The sequence below is a fragment of the Geotrypetes seraphini genome, chromosome 14 (genome assembly GCF_902459505.1).
Source record: "Geotrypetes seraphini chromosome 14, aGeoSer1.1, whole genome shotgun sequence".
Lineage (NCBI taxonomy): Eukaryota > Metazoa > Chordata > Amphibia > Gymnophiona > Dermophiidae > Geotrypetes > Geotrypetes seraphini.
This window is the reverse complement of record NC_047097.1, coordinates 7,887,883-7,909,931: the sequence shown is the minus strand read 5'-3', so window position 1 is coordinate 7,909,931 and position 22,049 is coordinate 7,887,883. Positions and strand designations below refer to the sequence as shown.

General features: G+C 41.1%; 1 protein-coding gene across 3 annotated transcripts in view; it reads left to right on the top strand.

Moving 5' to 3' along the window:
* PKM (pyruvate kinase M1/2) overlaps positions 1-19,713 on the top strand; it is a 71,344-nt gene extending 51,631 nt beyond the window's left edge. For all 3 annotated transcript variants that reach the window (XM_033920206.1, XM_033920208.1, XM_033920207.1), the window contains exons 10-11: positions 1,639-1,820; positions 18,386-19,713. In XM_033920206.1, the coding sequence (XP_033776097.1) occupies positions 1,639-1,820; positions 18,386-18,492 (289 nt within the window). In that variant the 3' untranslated portion in view covers positions 18,493-19,713. The remainder of the gene's footprint in view (positions 1-1,638; positions 1,821-18,385) is intronic.
* Positions 19,714-22,049: the final 2,336 nt, after the last annotated feature.

The following is a 22,049-nucleotide window of genomic DNA, read 5'->3' as shown; positions in this document are numbered from 1 at the left end:
CAAGAAACAGGCATTTAGAAGTGGGAATAAGAGCCATAGAAATACATGTTGCTTCTGAGCAACAATGTCGGAACTGCTGCTACTACTACTACTACTATTTATTATTTCTATTGTGCTGAAATGCATACGCAGCGCTGTCTGTACATTTTAACATGCAAAAGACCAGTGGTTCTCAACCCTGTCCTGGGGACCCCCCAGCCAGTCAGGTTTTCAAGATATCCCTAATGAATATGCATGAGAGAGATTTGCATATAATGGAAGTGACATGTATGCAAATTTCTTGTATGCATATTCATTAGGGGTATCTTGAAAACCCGACTGGCTGGGGGGTCCAAGACAGGGTTGAGAACCACTGCAATAGACAGTCCCTGCTCAGAGGAGCTTACAATCTAATTTAGGCAAGACTTATCAGGGTTGGGGAGATTATAGTAGAGGAAATGATACAGTGGGTATAGGTATCTGACAGCAGTGAGGGAGAGTTAAGAGTTGAAAGCAGTTTCAAAAAAGTGGGACTTTAGCTTGGATTTGAATTCTACCACAATTTAACGTATTAAGTTAATAGTGTTAAATTTTAACACATGTTAACTGTTCCCCCTTCCTCCACTTTCTCTTTGCACCTCTAACCTCTACAGCCCTCTGTCCCTCGCTTCCCTGAATCCAATCCCACTGCAGTACAAGCAAGCTAGTTTTCTGCCCACCCAAAGCCTCTCTGTAGTGTTAGGGAACACTAACACTACAGCCTCTTGCCAGAACTTTTGACAGAACTTTTGTTTCTCAGCACTACAGACAAGAGGCTTTGGGCCAGCAAAAAAAACAGCTTGTATTGCATTGTGATCGGGTTCAGGGCCAGGAGAGGTGAGGAGGTGCCAGGAGGAAAAGATGTAGACGGGAGATAGCTGCAGCTCAAGAGAGCGTGAGAGTAAGACAAGGCAAAGGGGAGAGAGGGAGGAGATGGTGCCCTTGGAGCAGAGGGGAAGGGAAAAGTATTATACTGTAAAATCATCAGTGTTTCACTACAAAGCCGTGATAGTGAGTCCTGGTACGGCAAATGCAATAAAGTCTATTCAATTTCTATGGGCTTCCATGCATTTCCATGGGGGAATTGCTGCCACAGCTTTGTAAAAAAGAGCCCTTTATTAGTAGGATACTACATTCTAAATTTCCTTTTTGTCTTTTGCATTTGGGTCATGCAATTGCATGATTAAAAATTTTAATCACAATAGTGCAATTTAAAAAATATAATCAATGTACAGCCCTAATTTTTACTCATCGCAGAGGTGTTTGGTTCTGGTTGTGACATTATGTAATGTTGTCTGCTAGGGGTAGTATAAACACTTCATGCTGCCCTCTATATGCAGAGGTTGCCCTCCCAAGCTTTAAATCTTCAGAGGATATATTAGTCTAGTAACCTAGAATGTAGTTTTTTTTTGCATATGCATACTTCCAGAGAGGAGTGTTTGCCTAACAGAATGGGACAGTATTCTATCTGCATGTTGGTACCTGGCAAACTCAAAGGAATCTCTGGCCCCCACCTATTTTGCAGAATTCCAATCTTATGATAAGCCATACCCCTGCTTATTTCTTTACACACTTGTAAATTCTCTCATTTGAGTCTGGCACTTCTGTTCTTTCCATCAGGTCTGCTCACCTGGTGTCTAGGTATCGTCCACGTGCCCCTATCATTGCTGTAACCCGTAATGGACAGACTGCTCGTCAAGCTCACCTGTACCGTGGGATTTTTCCAGTGCTGTGCAAAGAACCTGTTCATGATGTGTGGGCTGAAGATGTGGATCTCAGGGTGAACTGTGCTATGAACGTTGGTATGTTTGAATAATTTGCTTCCATTCCTAACTGTTTTTGAAAAGGGCCCTTCTTGTTTGGCCTTTGTGCATTTTGTTCCTGTCTGCCAGTTATGTCATTTGTGCATTTTGTTGCTGTCTGCCAGTAATGCTGGAAACATGGGTTTTCCTCAGACATTACAGTCCAATTCAATTAATAGTATAAATACTCAAAAACCTAAATAAAGGCCAGCTGTAGAAAGAAAAGAACAACTTGCTCACTCTCGGAGACGAAGACTAATTATCTCAAGTGCCCAAAGTCTACAAGCAGAGCATATCATAGTTGTGCAACTTGTACCTGGGCTATCATTGTTATTTGTCTTATTTTCTCTGTGAGCTGTGATTCAAATTATCTTATCTCTTCTTATTTAACTGTGAGCTATCGTTTAAAATATAACTCAATCGCACAAAAGTGCTACTACTATTTGCTGAATATTACTTAGCCTGGGTTCAATATTATGCCCGGTTTTCATCCCGACGGAAGATCTCCGTTTCGCTCTACTTCAGTTATGGAGAGCTGCTTCAGGCCAGCAATCAGTATGAAATTCTAAATCAAAATGTATTAAAACACAATGTTACAAACTTGTTTCACTATTTAAAGTAAGCTGAAAATCTTCAATTTTAACAGTCCTAGAAAAACTCAAAGAGCACCACCCCTCTAAGACATACTCATACTGAAGCTTAAATAAGCTATAAGGTAATAAAAGGAATCACCCATTAGATTTCTAAATATTCCTCTGCACTTACTAATTATTGATCGCATTTCTCCTCGTCGCGTTTTGGTATTAGAAAAATCTCAAACGCTGCAACCAAATCACCCAAATATATAGATGTATTTTAACAGCGTCCTACATCATATCCGGGAACAACTTACTTCCGCTGAAGACCGCGAAAACGTCACCCTAGGCAATGGATAAACTAAAGTAAGGAGATCTTATATTAGACTAAAAAAATCTCTGATTTGTATTATTCATTTAAGTTATCAAACTTACATTGAATTAGAAAAATACTTGCCAATTTAAAGATATATTAAGGCCCTTAGGATGTATGGTCTGAAGCCGGTCAATCCATTTTTTTTCAATTTGTAGTAATTTTCTCCCCCTATCCCCTCCCCTGCATGATACCGGTATTTGGTCAATGATCATGCATCTCAACTGGTCAAAAGTATGGTTATAAGCTAAACAATGCATTACCAACGGAGCTTCCTTTCGCTGTAAATTAAGACAGGATTTATGTTCAGACATCCGTACTCGAAATTGTCTAGTAGTCTTGCCTATATACAGTTTATGGCACGGACATTTAATCATATAGACCACATGGTCTGATTTGCAAGATGTCTGATGTTTAAGAATATATATTTTATGATTACAAGGATTTTCAAACGAGGGCCCTTGTATAGTTAAAGGGCAAATTTGACAATTGCCACATCTGGAATGATAGCCAGTTAACCCCTCACTTTGAATATTCTCATCTGCTTTCAGACTCAGATGTTCCTTCAAGTTACGTGACCTAGTATATGCTAAACGTAAATCCACATTCTCAAAGCAAGGACTTCTTTGTACTAATCTCCAATGGTTTCGGATAATATTGGATAAATGTTGTGACTTCACATTATGCTTAATGACACAAGTCAATTGTTCATTCTCCATAGTATTTATACTTTGATGATTGTTTGATATTATTTTTATGTAGAAGCCATTCTTGATGGTTGTTCTTAGTTCTTCGGTAACTTGTTTTCAATACTTTTTTAGGATACCCTCTACCAGACAAGGTTTTAGATAATTTTTTCGCAGACCGTTTAAAATCTTGGGTATGTGTACAGATTCTCCAGTATCTCAAAAATTGAGCAAAAGGAAGGCTATCCTTTAAGGTTACTGGATGGCAACTACTATATTCTAGTAAGCTAGTCGTGTCAGTAGGTTTTACATATAATCTTGTTTCCAGCTCATTATTGTTTAGAGTAACCCATGTATCCAGGAAATTGATGCCCTCAGAGGAATGGTGCATGGTGAAATGTATATTGCTGTCTCGGGTGTTTAACCATTCAAAGAAATTATCAAGTTGACTATAAGACCCTTGCCATAAAAGAAAAATGTTGTCAATATATCTTTTCCATCCCTTGATATATTGAATCCATTGATTTTCATAGATAAATTGTTCTTCAAAATGTTTCATATAAAGACATGCAATTGGAGGAGCGCATGTAGTGCCCATTGCCACTCCCTTTATCTGTAGATATAGATTGTTGCCATTTGTAAAAAAGTTTTTGGTCAATGCCAGTCTTAGTAAGGATATGATGAAATTGGTAGGGCATTGATGAGGGCGAATACGACTATCAAGAGCCCACTTGGCCACCTCCAAACACTGATTTTGCAGAAGAGAGGTGTACAATGATACAATATCAAGAGTTACTAAAACTGTGGGACAATCAAAAGTATCAAAAGTTTGTAACCATATCAAAAATTGACTAGTGTCCTTAATAAATGAGTCACTGGTTTCCACTATTGGTTTAAGATAATAATCAGCAAACTTTTGATACTTTTGATTGTCCCACAGTTGTAGTAACTCTTGATATTGTATCATTGTACACCTCTCTTCCGCAAAATCAGTGTTTGGAGGTGGCCAAGTGGGCTCTTGATATGTAGATATAGAGATATATACTACTTGAAGTAGTCTGCCGAGAAAAAAAGCGAGGAGGAGGTCTGGCCATCCTAGTAAAAAACAACCTAAATATAAAAGTCCTAGACAAACACTCCACCCCCCACTTAGACCTGCTTGCCTGCCAACTCTCCAGCGACTCACTCAAAGGCACCATTACCTGCATCATCTGCTACATAACTCCAGGAAAATGGACCGCCACAAAACACGAACTCGAAGATTTCATCTTCCAGAACTCTCTAACCTCAACACATAACCTGCTCCTTGGCGACATAAACCTCCACCTAGAAGACCACACCTCCAAGCAAGTTGACGGCATACTCTCGTACCTCAATGCACTATCCTATCAAATTCTTTACCCCCAACCCACACATGAAAAAGGCCACCAACTTGATATTGCCGCTTATATGTCCCACTCACCAGACATTCATATCACAAATGGGGCCTGGAACCCCTCCCTCTGGTCAGACCACTACAAATTTACTTTCATAATCAACTGGGCACAAAACACAAACAAACACGAACCCCACACAATTTCCTTCAAAACCAGACAAAAAATTGAACCCTCCACATTCTGGGCCAAAGCTGACCACACAATTACCTACTTAGACACTAATGAATTCATACGCCAGTGGTGCACCCTGAGCGAAACAATCTTCAACGAGCTAGCCCCAGTAAAGATAAAACACAAAATCTGCAGACCTTCTGACAAATGGTTTGACACAGAACTCCTTCAATTAAAAAGACATTGCAGACACCTCGAAAGAGTCTGGAAAAAAAAGAACCAAGAACACACTAAAATAGCATGGAGAACCTCAATAAAACAATACAAGATCAAACTTAAAGAAAAACGAAAAGCTTATTACTCCAAACTAATCGGCACAGAAACCCTAGACACAAAAAAACTCTTCCAACTTGTAAAGAACCTCACAGACACCAAGCCATTCCTAGCCACACAAGGAACCTCCTCGCCAACAGCTACCCAATTAGCAGACTACTTCAAAAACAAGATTACCATAATCAGAACCTCCTTCAATAACTCACCAACCCACCTCGACGAGATAATAATAAACCCTACAACAGGAGATGCCACTGCAGCTGACAGGTACTGGATCAACTTCCCAGTGGTACAATGGTCGGATATGAACCGACTCTACAAAAAATATAGCCAAGCGTCATGCGACCTGAACAACTGCCCCTCGTACCTGCTTACAAATGCCTCCCCCAAATTCAGAATCAGCCTCATGCAATGGATTCAAACTATTCTCACGGAAGGCCAATACCCACAAGACCAAGGAGAAATCATAATCACCCCAATACTGAAAGACCACAAAGGCCCAACAGACAACCCTTCCAACTATAGACCCATCGCATCAATACCATTATATGCTAAAATAATAGAAGGTTTAGTAGCACAATACCTCACAAATTACCTTGAAGACCACAACATACTTCACCCCACACAATCAGGATTCAGATCCAACCACAGTACAGAGACACTACTAGTTTCTCTACTAGATATAGCCCGACAGCATCTTAGCAAAGGTAGAAGGATTATCCAACTCGACCTCTCTGCCGCATTTGACCTGGTAGATCACACCATACTTCTTCAGATCCTAGAAGCCATAGGGATCTCAGGAGGGGTATACAATTGGTTCCAAGGATTCCTCAAAACAAGAAAATACAGAGTAAAAACAAAAGATCTTATATCGGATTCCTGGTCTAACCCCTGTGGAGTACCTCAAGGGTCACCTCTGTCGCCCATGCTCTTCAACCTATTCATCTCCTCCCTTGGTACCATTCTAGACAACCTAGAAGTAACTTCATTCAGCTACACAGACGACATAACCATACTCCTCCCCTTCGACTCACAAGATTCCACTCCAATAGACAACCTGAAAAAAACACTAGAAGCAGTGGAAAATTGGATGCTAGACCACAAACTGAAGCTCAACCCGGACAAAACAAAATTTCTATTGCTTGAAAAGGACAAAACCCCATCTATAACCAAGTTAGAAATAAAAGCCACCAAATACCCCATACAGCCCACTCTTAAACTCCTCGGAGTTACACTAGACAGATGCTGCACCTTGCAGGTCCAAATCAATAAAACAACACAAAAAGCATTCTTTACCATGCGCAACCTAAGAAAAATAAGAAAGTTTTTCGACAAAGATAAATACAGACTCATAGTCCAAGCCCTAGTCCTGAGTCTAGTGGACTACTGCAATATCCTCTATCTACCATGCCCCACATATTTAATAAAACAACTACAGACTGTACAGAACACAGCCCTCAGACTGATCTACTCACTTGGAAAATTTGATCACATCACCAATGCCTTCCTAGATTCACACTGGCTACCCATACAAGCCCGCATTCAATTCAAACTATACTGCTTACTATACAAAGCAGTAAACGGAACTGCACCTACCCACCTAAATAACCGCCTAAATCGGAACCTCTCATCCAGGCAAAGGAGAACCCAATCTCCATTCACTTTCCCCCCTTTCAAGGGAACTCAGCGCAAAAAGATGTATGACCACCTACTAGCAACACAGGCAGCAAAATTGGACCCCTACATCTCCAACCTGCTCATAGCAACAACTGACTACAAAACGTTCCGAAAAAAAATCAAAACCCTGCTATTCAAAAAATTTATCCAGCCAGCTTAACCCCTTCTCCTCCCCTCTTGCAATCTCCTCCCTCCCACCCTCTACCTGTATTACCCCCAAAGACTCAACAATGTGAAAGTTTCTACTCTAACTTCCTCGTATTCTTCCAGCATCATCCGACACTTTTCCTATTCTCTCTACCTATCTGATACCCTCTTCTCAAACTTTATTATGAACCAACTCCTTAATTGTACAATGTAACCAGCTCCTCATCTGTTACTCTCTCCTGGAAATGTCCAGTTCGCTTAATTGTAACTTTTGTTCCTGGAAATGTCCAGTCATCTTCTGATATAATCCGCTTAGAACTGTAAGGTACAGGCGGAATAGAAGTCAGTAATGTAATGTAATATATATCTATCAAAAAAGACCTGTAACATAGAAGCAAAGTATTATGAAAGTAATACCAATATGAGAATACATATCACAACTACATTAGCTTCAAACACTATCATCATGGAAATAATTCCATAACCCCATAAAAGGACAACCAAATATGAAACCGTTTTTTTTTTTCTAAGCCAGTAAACTATAATAAACAACTTCAATTAAATAATACAGAGAGATGCATATTTTAAAGAAATTCAATTTTAAAACATAACTCCTGTTAAAAGAAATATTAAAGTGAATGACTTCATGAAATCATATGTTCCTCTTGCTTCTGCAAAAAATCCTGCAACTCTTCTGGTTCCTTGAAATTCATTGTTTTGTTTTTTGTAAGTCACTCAACACCGGATAAATCAGTCCATATTTTGCTCCCATACTGGTCTCATGTCCAGAAATTTTTTCCTCTTAACTGCAGTGGCAGGTGCAAAATCTGGCACAAAGTGTATACGAGAGTCCTGAAACTTTAAATTCTTATTTTCTTTAGCCAGTCAAACAATATTCAATACTTGCTGATGTCTTAAGAGCTTGAATATTATTGGACGAGGACCCCTCTGAGTATTACTCCTCCTGGATGGTATCCTGTGAGCTCTTTTGATTTCTATAGGATATTTCATGTTGAGAGGGAGGATTTTAGGGAGGAGGTTTTCCAAAGAGGAAGTGATATTATTTTTTTCTGCCCCTTCTGAAAGCCCTATTAATCTTAAATTGCTCCTCCTCTCCCTAATACTACAATCCTCCAGCATTTGCGTAAGTACTTCAATCTTCTTCTGTACCGGCTTCAGTTTAAACAAATCCATTTCAACTGTCACCATTCTATCGTTAAGATTTACAATCTTATTCACAACTAATTCCAATTTCCTGTTGAGAATAACTACTTCTTCCTTGACCTCTTTGATGTCTTTAGAGTTTTCCAAAACAATTTCTCTAATTGCTTAGAGCTCCCGGAAGATTTCAATATTATCCACAGTTTCTTTCACTGCTTGATTCTTCGAAGGGGTCTGAGGCTCGGGTTTTGCACGTTTGGCACTAACCGTAGCAACAAAAGCTGAATCAGCCTTACTACTCTTGCCAGACGCCATAGGTTAACACAATCTTTCTGTATCAGACAGAAAAATCAATATTTTATAACCTATAAATCTATCAAAAGATCTATTGGGACGGAGCTCACCGTTTACCCGACCGCTGTCATGCGCTTCCAAGCCACGTCCCGGCCAATTAAAATTAAGCTTATTAGACTGCAGTAACCTCAAGGGTACTTCATCAGTTAGCTCTTAACTTTAAATGCCTTCAGTTAAATTGGAACCATGTATTCTGTTAATGACTCCCTCTAAGGTACTTCTACTCATTACTTCTACATGTCTTTTTGCCTTTAAACATATAATAAAGAAGTTGGCTGACTTTTTTGAGCAGCATATTCCATGTGACTGTCAGATTTTCAACAGACTAGACTACTCAGTCTACTTCAAACACAAAAATATATCCTAGGGGAAACAGACAGCATATTCTCACATGTGGGTGACATCATCCACAGAGCCCGGTACAGACAGTGGTAAGTGTATTACCACTTTTAAGAGTTTGGGGTTTTTGGGTTTTTTTTAGAAATTTCATGACTGCCTGCATCACGCATGCGTGAGTTCATTCCCACCTGATGCCAGGTCACGGTACCTCAGTTCTTTTTCCACAGAGTGAAGTAGTGCTATTTTTTTTGGACTCTGTTCATTTATTTATTTATTCATTCATTCAGTTTTCTATACTGTTCTCCCAGGGGAGCTCAGAATGGTTTACATGAATTTATTCAGGTACTCAAGCATGACCTGGGGGGCCACCACGGGAGCGGACTGCTGGGCATGATGGACCCCTGGTCTGACCCGGCAGAGGCAATGCTTATGTTCTTATGATTCCCTGTCTGTCCCAGTGGACTCACAGTCTGTCTAATGTGCCTGGGGCAATGGGGGATTAAGTTACTTGCCCAGGGTCACAAGAAGCAGCATGGGTTTGAACCCACAACCTCAGGGTGCCGAGGCTGTAGCTTTAACCGCTGCACCACACCTTCTCCAAAGCAAGTTACTTTCCTGTCAATATTTTTCCTATTTTTGGCCCTTTGGCTTTATTGTTTTGTTTCTTTATTTTCTCTTGTCCTTCTTTGATCTGTAAAAAAAAAAAAACTAATACATTTTATATTTTTCCTTTTTTTTTTTTTTTTTTTTTTTTGTGCCTCAGTTGTCTTTTGGCCATCTTTTTCCTACTTTCTCGTTTTCACCATTTGAGTTTTTTTGACCTCAACTGAGATTTTTCCATCCATGTCTAAACCTTCGAGCGGTTTCAAAAAGTGCTGTTGGTGCTTAGTGTTTGGGGCCTGAACATTGAGAAGACACTTATACTCATTGTTCTACGTTACAAAAATAACTTGTTGAAGGCACAGCGTATGCAGCAGGAGAAGCTGTTTGGCTTGACCATGGATTCGGTGATAAATCCAAGCCATCGGTATCAATGGTACTAGTATCAACATCAGAAGTGGTTTCCATTGGGCAAGCCTACTAAGAAGCCATCCTCTTCCAGCAAGTATTGCAGGCATCTACATCATGGAGTCCCTCGATGCAGGCCAAATGACACCATTGATCACCTTCAGTGCCAGGCGGTCTCCTATGGAGTGTGCATGTGCATCTTCATCGAGGTCTCCCACCCCTCAGCACCCTGAAGCACCAATGGGTACCGGCTGTTGAGCTAAGGGTACCGGTGCAAATCTTCAAGAGACCAACTGTGTGTTTTGCCAGAGGGAGCTTGGTGACCTCTTAAGCTGCACTCGACATCAGTGCTTACATAATCTCCCTTGGTACTGACCCAGCCTGAATGTAGTACTCCGAGGCTACATGGTCTGCATCGAGGCACCGCTGTACATTGTATTGGCGCTCCATCTCAACGATGCTCTCCATTAAGGCAATTAAGTTCTCAATCAAAGCAACAGCATTCATCAATATCGCATGCTTCCAGACCCAAAAGATCATCGTGTTACTAGTCATCAAATTAGTGCAAACGTCATTGAAGAAGTTCTTAATTCTCTCACACATCGATTTCCTCCACCTAGGAAATCTTCATCCTACAGAAAATCACCTGGGATACAAACAGTTGATTCTGACCTGTCCGATTACTATAGTGATATGGAGTATGAGCCTACTTTTTATCTGTTCCTGAATCCTATGGTATCCCTTCAGATCTATCTCCTCCTGAGGGACTTTCCTTTACCAAATATATCACAGTTGGGGAAAGCTCTACCTGTCAAATTAGGCATGCACTGAGCCCAAAACAGAAGTCCTGGATACTTTGGATTTTGATGAGCCTCCTAAAGAGCTTCTTAAGTTGCCTTTACACAATCTCCTCAGAGGTGCTCTTTAAGAACTGGGAGACTCATCTTTCTGTTACTATAGCTCCTATAAAAAATTGACTCATTTTATAGAATAATATCTTGCCAGGGCTTTGATAAACTGCTGCTACCACACCAATCGTTACTTGTTGAATAGACTCTTAAATCTTCAAGCTCCAGGGTTTATGCTACTGCACCACCAGGTCGCGAGGGTCGTACTATGGATACATTTGACCGTTGTCTTTACCAGAACTCTTATGTTGGCCAATTGCATTCTTAATTACAACTTCTACATGTCTTTTTACCTTAAACATCTAATAAAGAAGTTGGCTGACTTTTTTTGAGCAGCATATTCCATCTTGACTGTCAGATTTTCAACAGACTAGACTACTCAATCTACTTCAAACACAAAAATATATAGCAAGAACATAATTTGATGCATTTGAAATGTCATCCACCATGTCTTGCTATGAGGGGTCTTGCTTGGCTGTGAGTCTCCAACATGGATATCAATCTTCAAAGACTGGTTAGCCAACATCCCTTGTCTCAGTGAAGAACTCTTTGGCTACAGGATAGGGCAGGGGTGCACAACTCCAGCCCTCAGCTGAATCCAGTTGGGTTTTCAGGATTTCCCCAGTGAATTTGCATGAGATCTCTTTGCCTGCACTGTATGCGTATTCATCTCATGCATATTCATTTGGGAAATCCTGAAAAACTGGTCTGGTGAAGGCCAATGCTGGGCATCCCTGGGATAGAGGCTGCTACTCAAAAACTTACTCACTCAATACCTTCCCTCAGGCCTCAATTCTACTCCAGACGGTATTCCTCATCATCTTGAAGCACATGCCTGCCTTCTGGATTGGATGAACAAGTTCCTCTATGTATTTCCGCCAATCCCTCTCATTCTCAAGACCTTAGTCAAACTCAAGCACGAATCAGCCATCATGATTGATAGCTCCTCTGTGGCCCAGTCAACCTTAGTTTTCCCTTCTGCTTCAGCTGAGTTCCAAGAATCCAATTTACAGATCTTTCCCTCCTGCTCACTCAGTCAAGGATCTTTTACAACCCAATTTGCAATCTCTTCACCTAACAGCTTGGCACCTCTCAGTTGGACTTCATCAGATTTTAATCTTTTTGACTCAGTACAAGCTATTATAGCTGCTTCCAGAAAACCCACCTACTCAGCAATGCTTTCAACAGAAGTGGGGACACTTCAGTTTGTGGTGTACTCTTATGACCAAAACGCTTCCTCCTCTTCTCTTCCTTCAGTGTTAGATTATCTTCTCCATTTATTCAATTCTGGACTTAAACCACTTTGGTCAGAGTTCACCTTGGTGCTATTAGTTCTGTCCATTTTTCTGTCAACAATAAACCTCTGGCTACTCATCCGCTTTTTTCCCGGTTTCTGAAAAGGCTTTTTAATGCCAAACCTTCACTCAAGCCGCCTCCAGTTGTCTAGCAGCTTAATGTAGTCCTTGCCAGACTAATGAAGTGGCCTTCTTGATCTCTATCACTTCCGCTTGTTGAGTGAGTGAATTTCAAGCATTGGTTTCGGATCCACTGTACATAGCATTTCATTAAGACATGGTGGTTCTTGGGCCCCTTCCTAAATTCCTCTGACAAGTAGTCATAGAATTTCACCTGAATTATTCTATTGTGCTTCTAGCTTTTTCCCAAAGCCTCATTCACACCCTGGAGAAACAACTCTACACATTTTGGACCGTAAGCATGCCTTGGCTTACTACATACAAAGGACTAAACTAGAGAATGACATGTGGACAAATTTTTCCCCATCCCTGCAGGAACTCAATTTCCCTGTCCCATCCCCACGAGTTTTGTCGCTGCCCCTGCCCCATTCCTGTAAGCACAAGCCTTGAACACTTATGATTTTAAAGTGTTTGAGGCTTGTAGAGATGAGGACAGAAATTGCAGGAAAGGGACAGGAAAAGAACTTATTGGAACGGGGAAATTGAGGTCCTGCAGGGACGGGGGAAAATTTGTCCCCGTGTCATTCACTAGCCCAGGAGTGTCAAATGTCAGTCCTCGAGGGCCACAATCCAGTTGGGTTTTCAGGATTTCCCCAATGAATATGCATGAAATCTATTTGCATGCACTGCTTTCATTGTATGCTAATAGATCTCATGCATATTCATTGGGGAAATCCTGAAAACCCAACTGGATTGCGGCCCTCGAGGACCAACATTTGACCCCCCCTGCTCTAGACTAAAACACACAGGACTTTATCTTAACAGTTCTATCTCGTTTGACCCTAACAGATTGGTCCTTCCTGTTTCCACATGGTTAGCTGCCTGTATTTCCTTCTGCTATGCTGAGGCTGGGCTGCAGCTCGAGGGACGTGTTACAGCACACAAGGTCCGAGCTATGGTACCATCAGTAGCTTTCTTATGTTCACTCCTATTGATGAAATTTGCAAAGCAGCTACTTGGTCCCCAATTCATGCATTCACATCTCACTGCTGTCTAGAATCCTATTCCAAACAAGGTGGTCGTTTCGGCCAAGCAGTATTACAGAATTTTTCTTCTTAATGGCCAACTCTCCCTCCATCCCTTTATAGTAAGCTAGGGAGTCCCAGATATGAGAATATGCTGTCCGCTTGTCCTAGGATAAAGTACAGGTGTTATCTGAGGACAGCAGACAGATATTCCCACGTCTCTCCTACCTTCCCTAGTTGCCTTCTTAGCTTGCTTATGGAACTGAGGTATTGCAAGCCGGTGTCGGGCATGAAGGCGCATGCGCAGTGCAGGCAGTTGTGAAGTTTCTAAAAACTTAGTGGCAATACACGTTTACCATTGTCCATATGGGGCTCTGTGGATGACGTTGCCCACATTTGAGACTATCGGCCTTTTGTCCCTGGATAACACCTGTTACGGTAAGTAACTGTACTTTTATAGGCAGATGTACTCTGGTAGTCTTGAAAATCTAAATCTTCTTGTACAACCCCACTCTATTCCTGAACCCTCAGGTAGTTAATCCCTTTTCGCAAGATCCCTTGTAGGAAGCTTCATTTGCATACTTCTGCTGCTCCTCCTCTTACCTCTGGACTTCCCTCCAGTTCCTCAGTTGTCTTCCTACAAGCAAAGACAGTAAGAGTTTTTATGATCTGTTCGTGTTTTTTCTGTCTATAAAATTCAGTCTTTTTTCCGCTGATTTTTGTGCTACAGAGGATCCCTTTTGGGGATAGCTCTGGCTGCAGGAGACTGCATACTGAGGCAGAGAGTCTGCTTCCAGGGGGTTGGCTGCTTTGTAGTGCACCCCTTGGATAGCCTGCATTGACAGATTGAGAACTCAGGGTCCATTCTCTTGGTAGCAGTTTGTCAGCTAGTGGGTTTGAGCACAGGTTGCATAGCTTTATGCCAGTTTATCCAGAATTGGAGCCAACTGTGTTCCTCCCCCTTTTGTGCATGCTGGCTCTGGAAGGGGTTGAGGTCTCTGGTCAGGACATCAAGCCTGAGAGGCAGTCAAAAGATACAGGCAGTCCACTTTCCAGTCTTGTTGAGGTAGAGGATCTCCCTGTAAGTGTTTCAACTTCCATCTTGCAGCTACCAGCGCACACAACATGGCACGGTGAGTAACTGACAGCCTGAAAGATTGATTATGGGGCTCTTCAAAATCGAGTTTTGGGGATTTTAAGAGTTAGTCCTGGCCTGCTGTCTCCCCCCTTCCACCTGAAAAAACCTAAAATTGTTGTTTTTTGGGGGTCTTCAAAATTGAGTTTTGGGGGGTTTTTAAGAGTTGCTTCTTGGCTGCTGTGCCCCCTCCCCCCCCCACACACAAGCACACACCTGAAAAATCCTAAAATCACCATTTTTTTAAATTTTCCCAGAATTGTGGTTTTCCCGGGATGTTTTGGTACTAAAATAGCTACTGTGGCAGCCATCTTGGATTCTCCAATTCCAATTCAAAAGCTTTTCTACTTTGAAATACCTTCAGTTTTGGGTTTTGTTTTGTTTTGTTTTTCAAAAACAAGTAGGATGGACTCCTCAGGGCAGGATATTTCAGATTCATGCCCTATTTTTGGTGCATGGCAATCTGAAGAGCATCATTGTGAAGGGGGCTGGGAACTGCTACCTTGGTCCCCCTGCACCCTCATGGGTGGAGGGAGTTCTGGGTCCCAGTCTGCCTGAGGGCTGTCTAAATTTGAGCCGGTGAGTAGCTAGAGTACATCCAGACATATCTGATCTGAGTTCCATTAATCCATCTGGCATTATGGCCCTGATGGTACCAGGCTTTCCCTCCCCACCTTCCCTCCTAGGAATGCCGGTTCCCAGCAAAATGCCATGTGCAGCCTGGGGACAGTCATCTGTTGATGATTTGAATGATACAGATTCTATCTTTATGCCCTTATTTTCCCTGACAGGAACTTCTACTATAAATGGTGATGATGCTTCGGCCATGGGGCTGCAGGACCCCAATCTGGGAGATGCTCCAGATCTTGGGGAGTACACCACTGTTCAGGCTGTCGGCTCTAATAGTTTGGTATCCCTCCAGGAGTTGAAGTTGGAGATTCCCCAAGCTGCTGAGGCTGCTGAAGCACAGTACTTTTATGAGTAGCTCTAAGCCCCTGTTTTCCAGAGCATCCAGATTTCATGAGCATGCTTACAGATCACTGGGAAAATGCCAGAAGGGTGGCAAAGGCTGTGACTAAGTTCTGTCTGATTGCTGCTTCATTTAATCAGCCTTTTGTTCCCCAAAGGTGATCAGGTTCCAGAAAAATCATCTCGTTCTGACACAAAGAGTTGAGTATCTGGGGTCTGTTTCACTACGGGATTGAACTAAATTTTTCTTCTGGAGGCACACAAGGGAAGCTTCTCCAACAGATTTGAGCTCTTCTTTGCACAACCACTCCCACAGCCTGGCAATACTTATAGGTGCTGGGGTCGATGATTGCAACCATAGACTTCGTCCCCTGGGCAAGAGCTCACATTCGGTCGGTACAGGTGGTGTTGCTTTCCCGTTGGTGTCCGCAGAGGAATCCATTGCATCAAATGCTCCCCTGGACAGTGGGGACTCATCAAAGTCTTGTCTGGTTGAATCCTCTCTCTAGCCACAGGACTTTCACTCTGTATCTCAATCTGAGTGATTCTAATGATGGATGCCAGCCTTTACGGCGGGGGGAACATTGCGAGTCATCCGATTCAGGGATGCCGATCTCCTTCCCAGAAGAAGTGGTTGATCAATTGATTGAAGCTTCAGGTGATTTGTTTGGTTCTCCTGGTGTTTGAGAATATACTGCAGAACAATGCAGTGGCATAGGGGCACAAGGAATGCACCCCTACAAGTAGAAATCCAAATGAGTTTCTGCTTAACTAAAAAGCATCTGCTAGCACTTTCAGTGACATATGTTTCAGGTGTGGACAACATACAGGTAGATTTTCTCAGCCGCCAAACCCTGGATCCCTGGGAGTGGTCACTATCCCAGAAAGCATTCACTTGTATAGTGAAGAGATGGGGACATCTGACATTTAACCTGATAACCTCCAACTTTCAACAAGAAAGCACCTCTGTTCTTAAGCTGAAAATATGAACCAGAAAGCGAAGGTCTGGATGCCATGGTTCAGCCATGGCCCAAGACGGGGCTTCTCTATGCCTTCCCTCCATAGCCCACAATAAGCTGTCTGGTCAAGGTGCCTGATATGCAGACCTGGTATGTCCACGGCTGGGTCAGGATCTCAAACTTCCCTGCCATTCACACCTCCTTACGCAGGGTCCAGTAGCCCTACAGGAATCAGAACACTTTTAGTCTTAACAGCATGGCTCTTGAGTGTGCAGGGGTTAATCAGTGTAGTTGCAACCATCATCCAGAGTAAAAAGTCAATTATTGCAATGTACATGAAGGACTGGAAATGTTTCAAATCCTGGTGTTCCCTTAAGGGAGAGGACCTAGGTTCTGCATATGTCCCAGTGGTACTCTTTTCTTCAAGAGTACCTGGACAAGGGCCTGGCTGCTATCTGCTCTTTCATTCTTGCTTCGGTCCTAAGCTCCACAGGAACTCCCTTGTAGCTCATCTGGATGTGGTTAGATTTTTAAAGGGCACGTTAGTCTTCCGCCTTCTGCTGCGACAACTGTTTCCAACTTGGAATCTTAACTTGGTTCTCAGGGTACTTGTGAGTCTGCCCTGTGAGCCTCTGGACCAAGCTTCTGTGATGGATTTCGCCATCAAGACAATATTTTTGGTGGCCGTTGCCTCCACCCAGAGGGTATCCGAGCTTCAGTCTTTGTCCTGTAGAGATCCTTTTCTTAGAATTATGGACTCTAGTGTGACTCTGTGCACTGTCCCCTCACTTTCCTGACAAAAAGTGGTCTCCAGCTTCTACATCAATCAGGAGGTGCTACTGCCAACCTGTGCACCTTTGGGTTTGAGGAAGCATGACAGGGTGTTGGATCTCTGGATGTATGCAGGCTTCTGCTGAGAGATTTGGAAATCACAAATGAGTTTCATGCGTCGGGGAGGCCTCAATTTCCTGGTGGATTCATATGGCCATCTCTTCCATCTATATTGGAGCTGGGAAGCAGCCTCCTATTTCAGTGAAAGCTCACTCCACACGAGGTGTTGCTTCCTTGTGGGCAGAATCTTCAGTGGTTTCCCCGGAAGAGATTTTTAGAGCTGCCACTTATGGTCTTTCCATAGATTCACGAAGTTTTTTTTTTTTGTGTGTTTTTACAGAAGAAGTGGCAGCCAAGGAGGATTCTGCATTTGGATCTTTGGTCCTGGTAGCAGGCTCATCGGTCCCACCCTGAATTTGAGTGCCTGCTCTGTACATCCTTAGGGTTTAGGAATCCAGTGGGGTTGTACAGGAAGGAAAGATTAGGTTCTTACCTTATTAATCTTTTCTTGTAAACCCATACTCTATTCCTCTGAGATTTTGAACTTTTCTTCCAGCCTTAGCAGGAATATTATTCATTATGATAGCTTTCGTAGCTCCAGGGGTTCATTGGTGATGTGGCCTCTTCTCTGTACAGACTGGATTCTCATTGTTCAATTGTTCTATTTTCTAAATGTTTTATTAATGATATGAGCAGATAGGCATGTTTCTCGGGAAGTTTTCCCATACCCCTCCCTCTTCTGTGTCCTTCACAGGAAAGACTGTCTGCTTTGTTACATACTGAGAAATTAGAGGGTAGTCCAGAGGTAAGAGGAGGAGCAAAAGCATGCAAACAAAGCTTCCTCCAAGAAGGAATTGATTGCCTGAGGGTTCAGGAATAGGATGTACAGTAGGTTTACAAGAGAGAAGATTAATGAGGTAAGAACCTAATCTTTCCTTAACGGTCTACCCTGATCACAGAATATAACTACCCTTCTTTGCTAGCTGAAAAATAAGGCACATGTGTCAATATTGTTACATTTCATAACTAGAGGCATTCAATAACAAAGCATCTTAGACTGCTTCTAACTTAAAATAGTTTTATTCATCACTTGTGAGCAAATTTGCATTTTCTTTTCTTGCAGGTAAAGCCCGTGGGTTCTTCAAGTCTGGTGATATTACGATTGTACTGACAGGATGGCGACCTGGCTCTGGTTACACCAACACTATGCGTGTTGTTCCAGTTCCTTGAACATCAGCTCAGCAAGGCGCCTCTCATTTGCTCATTTTCTTTTTGTTAGGTCAACAGTTGCATGTGATGTCTTTGTATTGTTGAGATATGCTGCTAAAATATCAATACCATTAAACAGGAAAAAAAAATTTGAAATTAGGCCCGATAACTTAAGATATCCCTAGTGACAGGTGAGTCACACCTGTGGTCTTTTCTTTGAGCTACTAGATTTTGTGCTCTTAAATCCATCCCTCAACACTTGTTTTCCCTGGCCCCTTGCTTAGTAACTTCAATATTGAGTAAAAGGGGTGGTAAGAAGCAACTTACCAGACATCTGTCGATTTCAATGGGACAGTGTTGCTGTTCAGTTAGTTAGCTGTTTCTTCTCTCTCCAATGTATTGATGCCATTGGTTATCCAGTTAAGGTGTTGCACTATTCTCTTTATCTGTGGAGAGTATTTTTACAAAAATGGAGCTATCTGTGTAAAGTAGTTGGGCATCACAGCACTTTACTGTTTGTTTACAGAATCTACACTGCACTCCTGTTAGAAAATAATGCAACATTGCTGAAAAATGTGTAACTTGCACTGGTGTGTTCATATGGGCCTAGATGATATAAACACTCCATGGAAACTTTGCATCACCTGTGTGCTTTTACATTTTTCAGTAATTCAACGTGTTTTTGTTGGTTTTTTTTGGGGGGGTGGGGGTTGTTTTTAATTTCTACAAAAGGTAGAGACACCCAACACTTAAAAGGATCTTACTGAAATGGCAAATGTGGATTGACCCTGAAACAAGATTGTCTAGGTAACATCTAGACCTGTACAGATTCAGGTTTTGCACTAATAGAAAAGTTTGAGGGGGAAATGAAGAATGAAGACATCAAACTTGCCAGTATATATATATTTTTAATTTTTTTTTTGATAACTGTTTTTAGGGAGGTTAGATTGTTCTACGTAATGCATTGTGCTTGCTGAACTCTTCCCTCACTATCCTTCATGAACACTGCTCTCTCTCTCTCTCTGCTCCATGTCCCAACTTCTGCTGCCTTAGTCTGTGTTCATGTGCTGCTGGGACTTAGACTAAACTCACAAGTGAGTAGTATCAATGATTGAGGGGTGCCTTTGCGATCGACTCCTCTCTCCTCTTGTGTTGTGAAGATGGACAGATGTTTACTGTAACAAGGTGTATGAAGTTGTAGAAGACAACTGTCCTAAAATAAAAGCTAAAGCACTCTCTGTATTTCTTGGGTGTTTTTTCTCCAGTCTGGTTACGTGTTAATGTAAATAAAATTGTATATCCATGAGGTGTAGTTGAGGAATTGACAGTATAATAGGAGCATCACAAGCTGTAACTTCACATATTGCTAGCTTACAGTCAGTCATGAATTAATATTTTACTATACAAAATAGGGTAAATATAGTGAATTACTGATATTCAATTCATTAAAATGCAAGAATACCATAAAATTAATTAAATATTTAATTTGATTTCTTTAATTCAATTCATATCCTTAAAAACTAACAATTTATTTCATCTACATATAAAATCTACAAAATAACATGTAATGCAAAGTGCTACTAATAACAAAATCATAGGCTGGGAAAAGCTACAGGTACTATCTAAAGCTTTAAAGTAGAGTCCATCAATCAATCTTCAAGGTTCTTAATGATGATAAGTTTTGAAGCCATTCAGGCCCAATGAAGCTTAGTTAACTTGATGAGTCAATTAAAGTCCCAATATCTCCTTAAGTAGTAATCTGTAGGCTTGACCAGGCCAGTTGTTCCTTATATTAATGATCCAATTAGAAATGCTTAATCAGCTGAATTATAATTTTTGGTGGAATTCATTATGCCAGATTTTTTAAATGGAGTGGGTAATAGCCATACAGCAGGGGCATTTTAAGAAATTTAGGGATGTTTGGGAGCCATTAAGAAAATATTGAACAGAATGAGTATTATTTTTTCCCTTTGTTCAGACATGGGTAGGGGAGGGAATACCTTATGATTAAGTACAATTGTTGGGTATGAGGAGGGAGGAATATTTGATGTGAATTAAACTTTGATGGTATATTAAGTGATGTTAAAGTATAAAATGATTATATCTTATGTTACACTTATTGAAAGTTTTAAAAATGAATAAAGACATTAAAAAATAAATGTTTAATCAGTTCTGAGGTTCTCTCTTCTTAATCATTAAAGTTTTCCAGTTTTAATTACTTATATTGTTTAATCAGCATAAGCCTCCAACTCCAGCTGAGTTTCAGTTGAGTTCAACATCAGGGAGGTTGAAGATATAAGTACTAAGATAATAAGAGTTTTCAAAATACTACAACTAGTGCATTTACTATAGTCAAATGCATTCTAATAACCATTAATCCTCAGTTCCTAGTTAGGAATACTTAACTTACAGCCTATGATTTTATTAGTAGCAATTTGCACTTTGTATTACATGTTGTGGATTTTTAAATGTAGATGAAATAAATTTTGTTAGGTTTTAGGATATGAATTGAATTAAAGAAATAAATTAAATATTTAATTAATTTTATGTTATGGTATTCTTGGTATAACATGAATTAATATTTTAAGTTGCTTCAAGAAAAGGCAGAACCTATATCCAAAGATCTAAGGAGGTCTGATCTATACATCTAGTTTTCTTGCTATTTTGCCTTCTAAAGTTCTATTTTGATCATTTCAACCAACCAATATTGTGACATTTCCTAAGAACTTGGACAACTTTCTCTACTTATTCTTGTTCAGTAAGTATACTGAGGCTGTGTCCATGCAACAAAACAGCTGGTATAGTTCCAACTTTCAGGAAAGAATTGCTTTTTTTTATTTAGAGTTGGAGCAGAACTATTGGAAACTTTGGTAATTGTGACATCAGTTGTGTACTTTCTATTCCAGTAAGGCTAACACATTCAGGAGAGCCTGAGCTAAACCTAAAAGGTCCCTTTAGTTGATAGAAGTGAGGGGGGGTAGGGGGAATCATATCTGGTTGGATTTTATAGTTCCCTTGGATACCAAATCCTATGTTAGAAGGGCTGAGACATGAATGTGAGCCATGCATTAGAGCAGTGATTCCCAACCCTGTCCTGGAGGAACACCAGGCCAATCGGGTTTTCAGGCTAGCCCTAATGAATATGCATGAGAGAGATTTGCATATGATGGAAGTGATAGGCATGCAAATTTGCTTCATGTATATTCATTAGGGCTAGCCTGAAAACCCAATTGGCCTGGTGTTCCTCCAGGACAGGGTTGGGAACCACTGCATTAGAGAATACTGGTTATGTAACTCGAGATACTCGAGTGCACCATGAGTAAGATGTCATAGTTTCTACAACTGAATTATATTGTACAAGGGGGTGCTGAAAAGTTCTCAGCCCAGCCAAGAAGGAAATGATGTGGAGCCATGAAACTTACAAGTTATTCTACTTATTCATCCCTAAGTTCAATACACTTGGCACATTGTGTCTGAAGTTTCTGTAACCTTTCCAAAAAATTACTGGCTGGTCACTGCATTCACCTCAGTATCACTTATATTGGTGCCCTTTCAAAACTGTTTAACGTTTGGGAAAC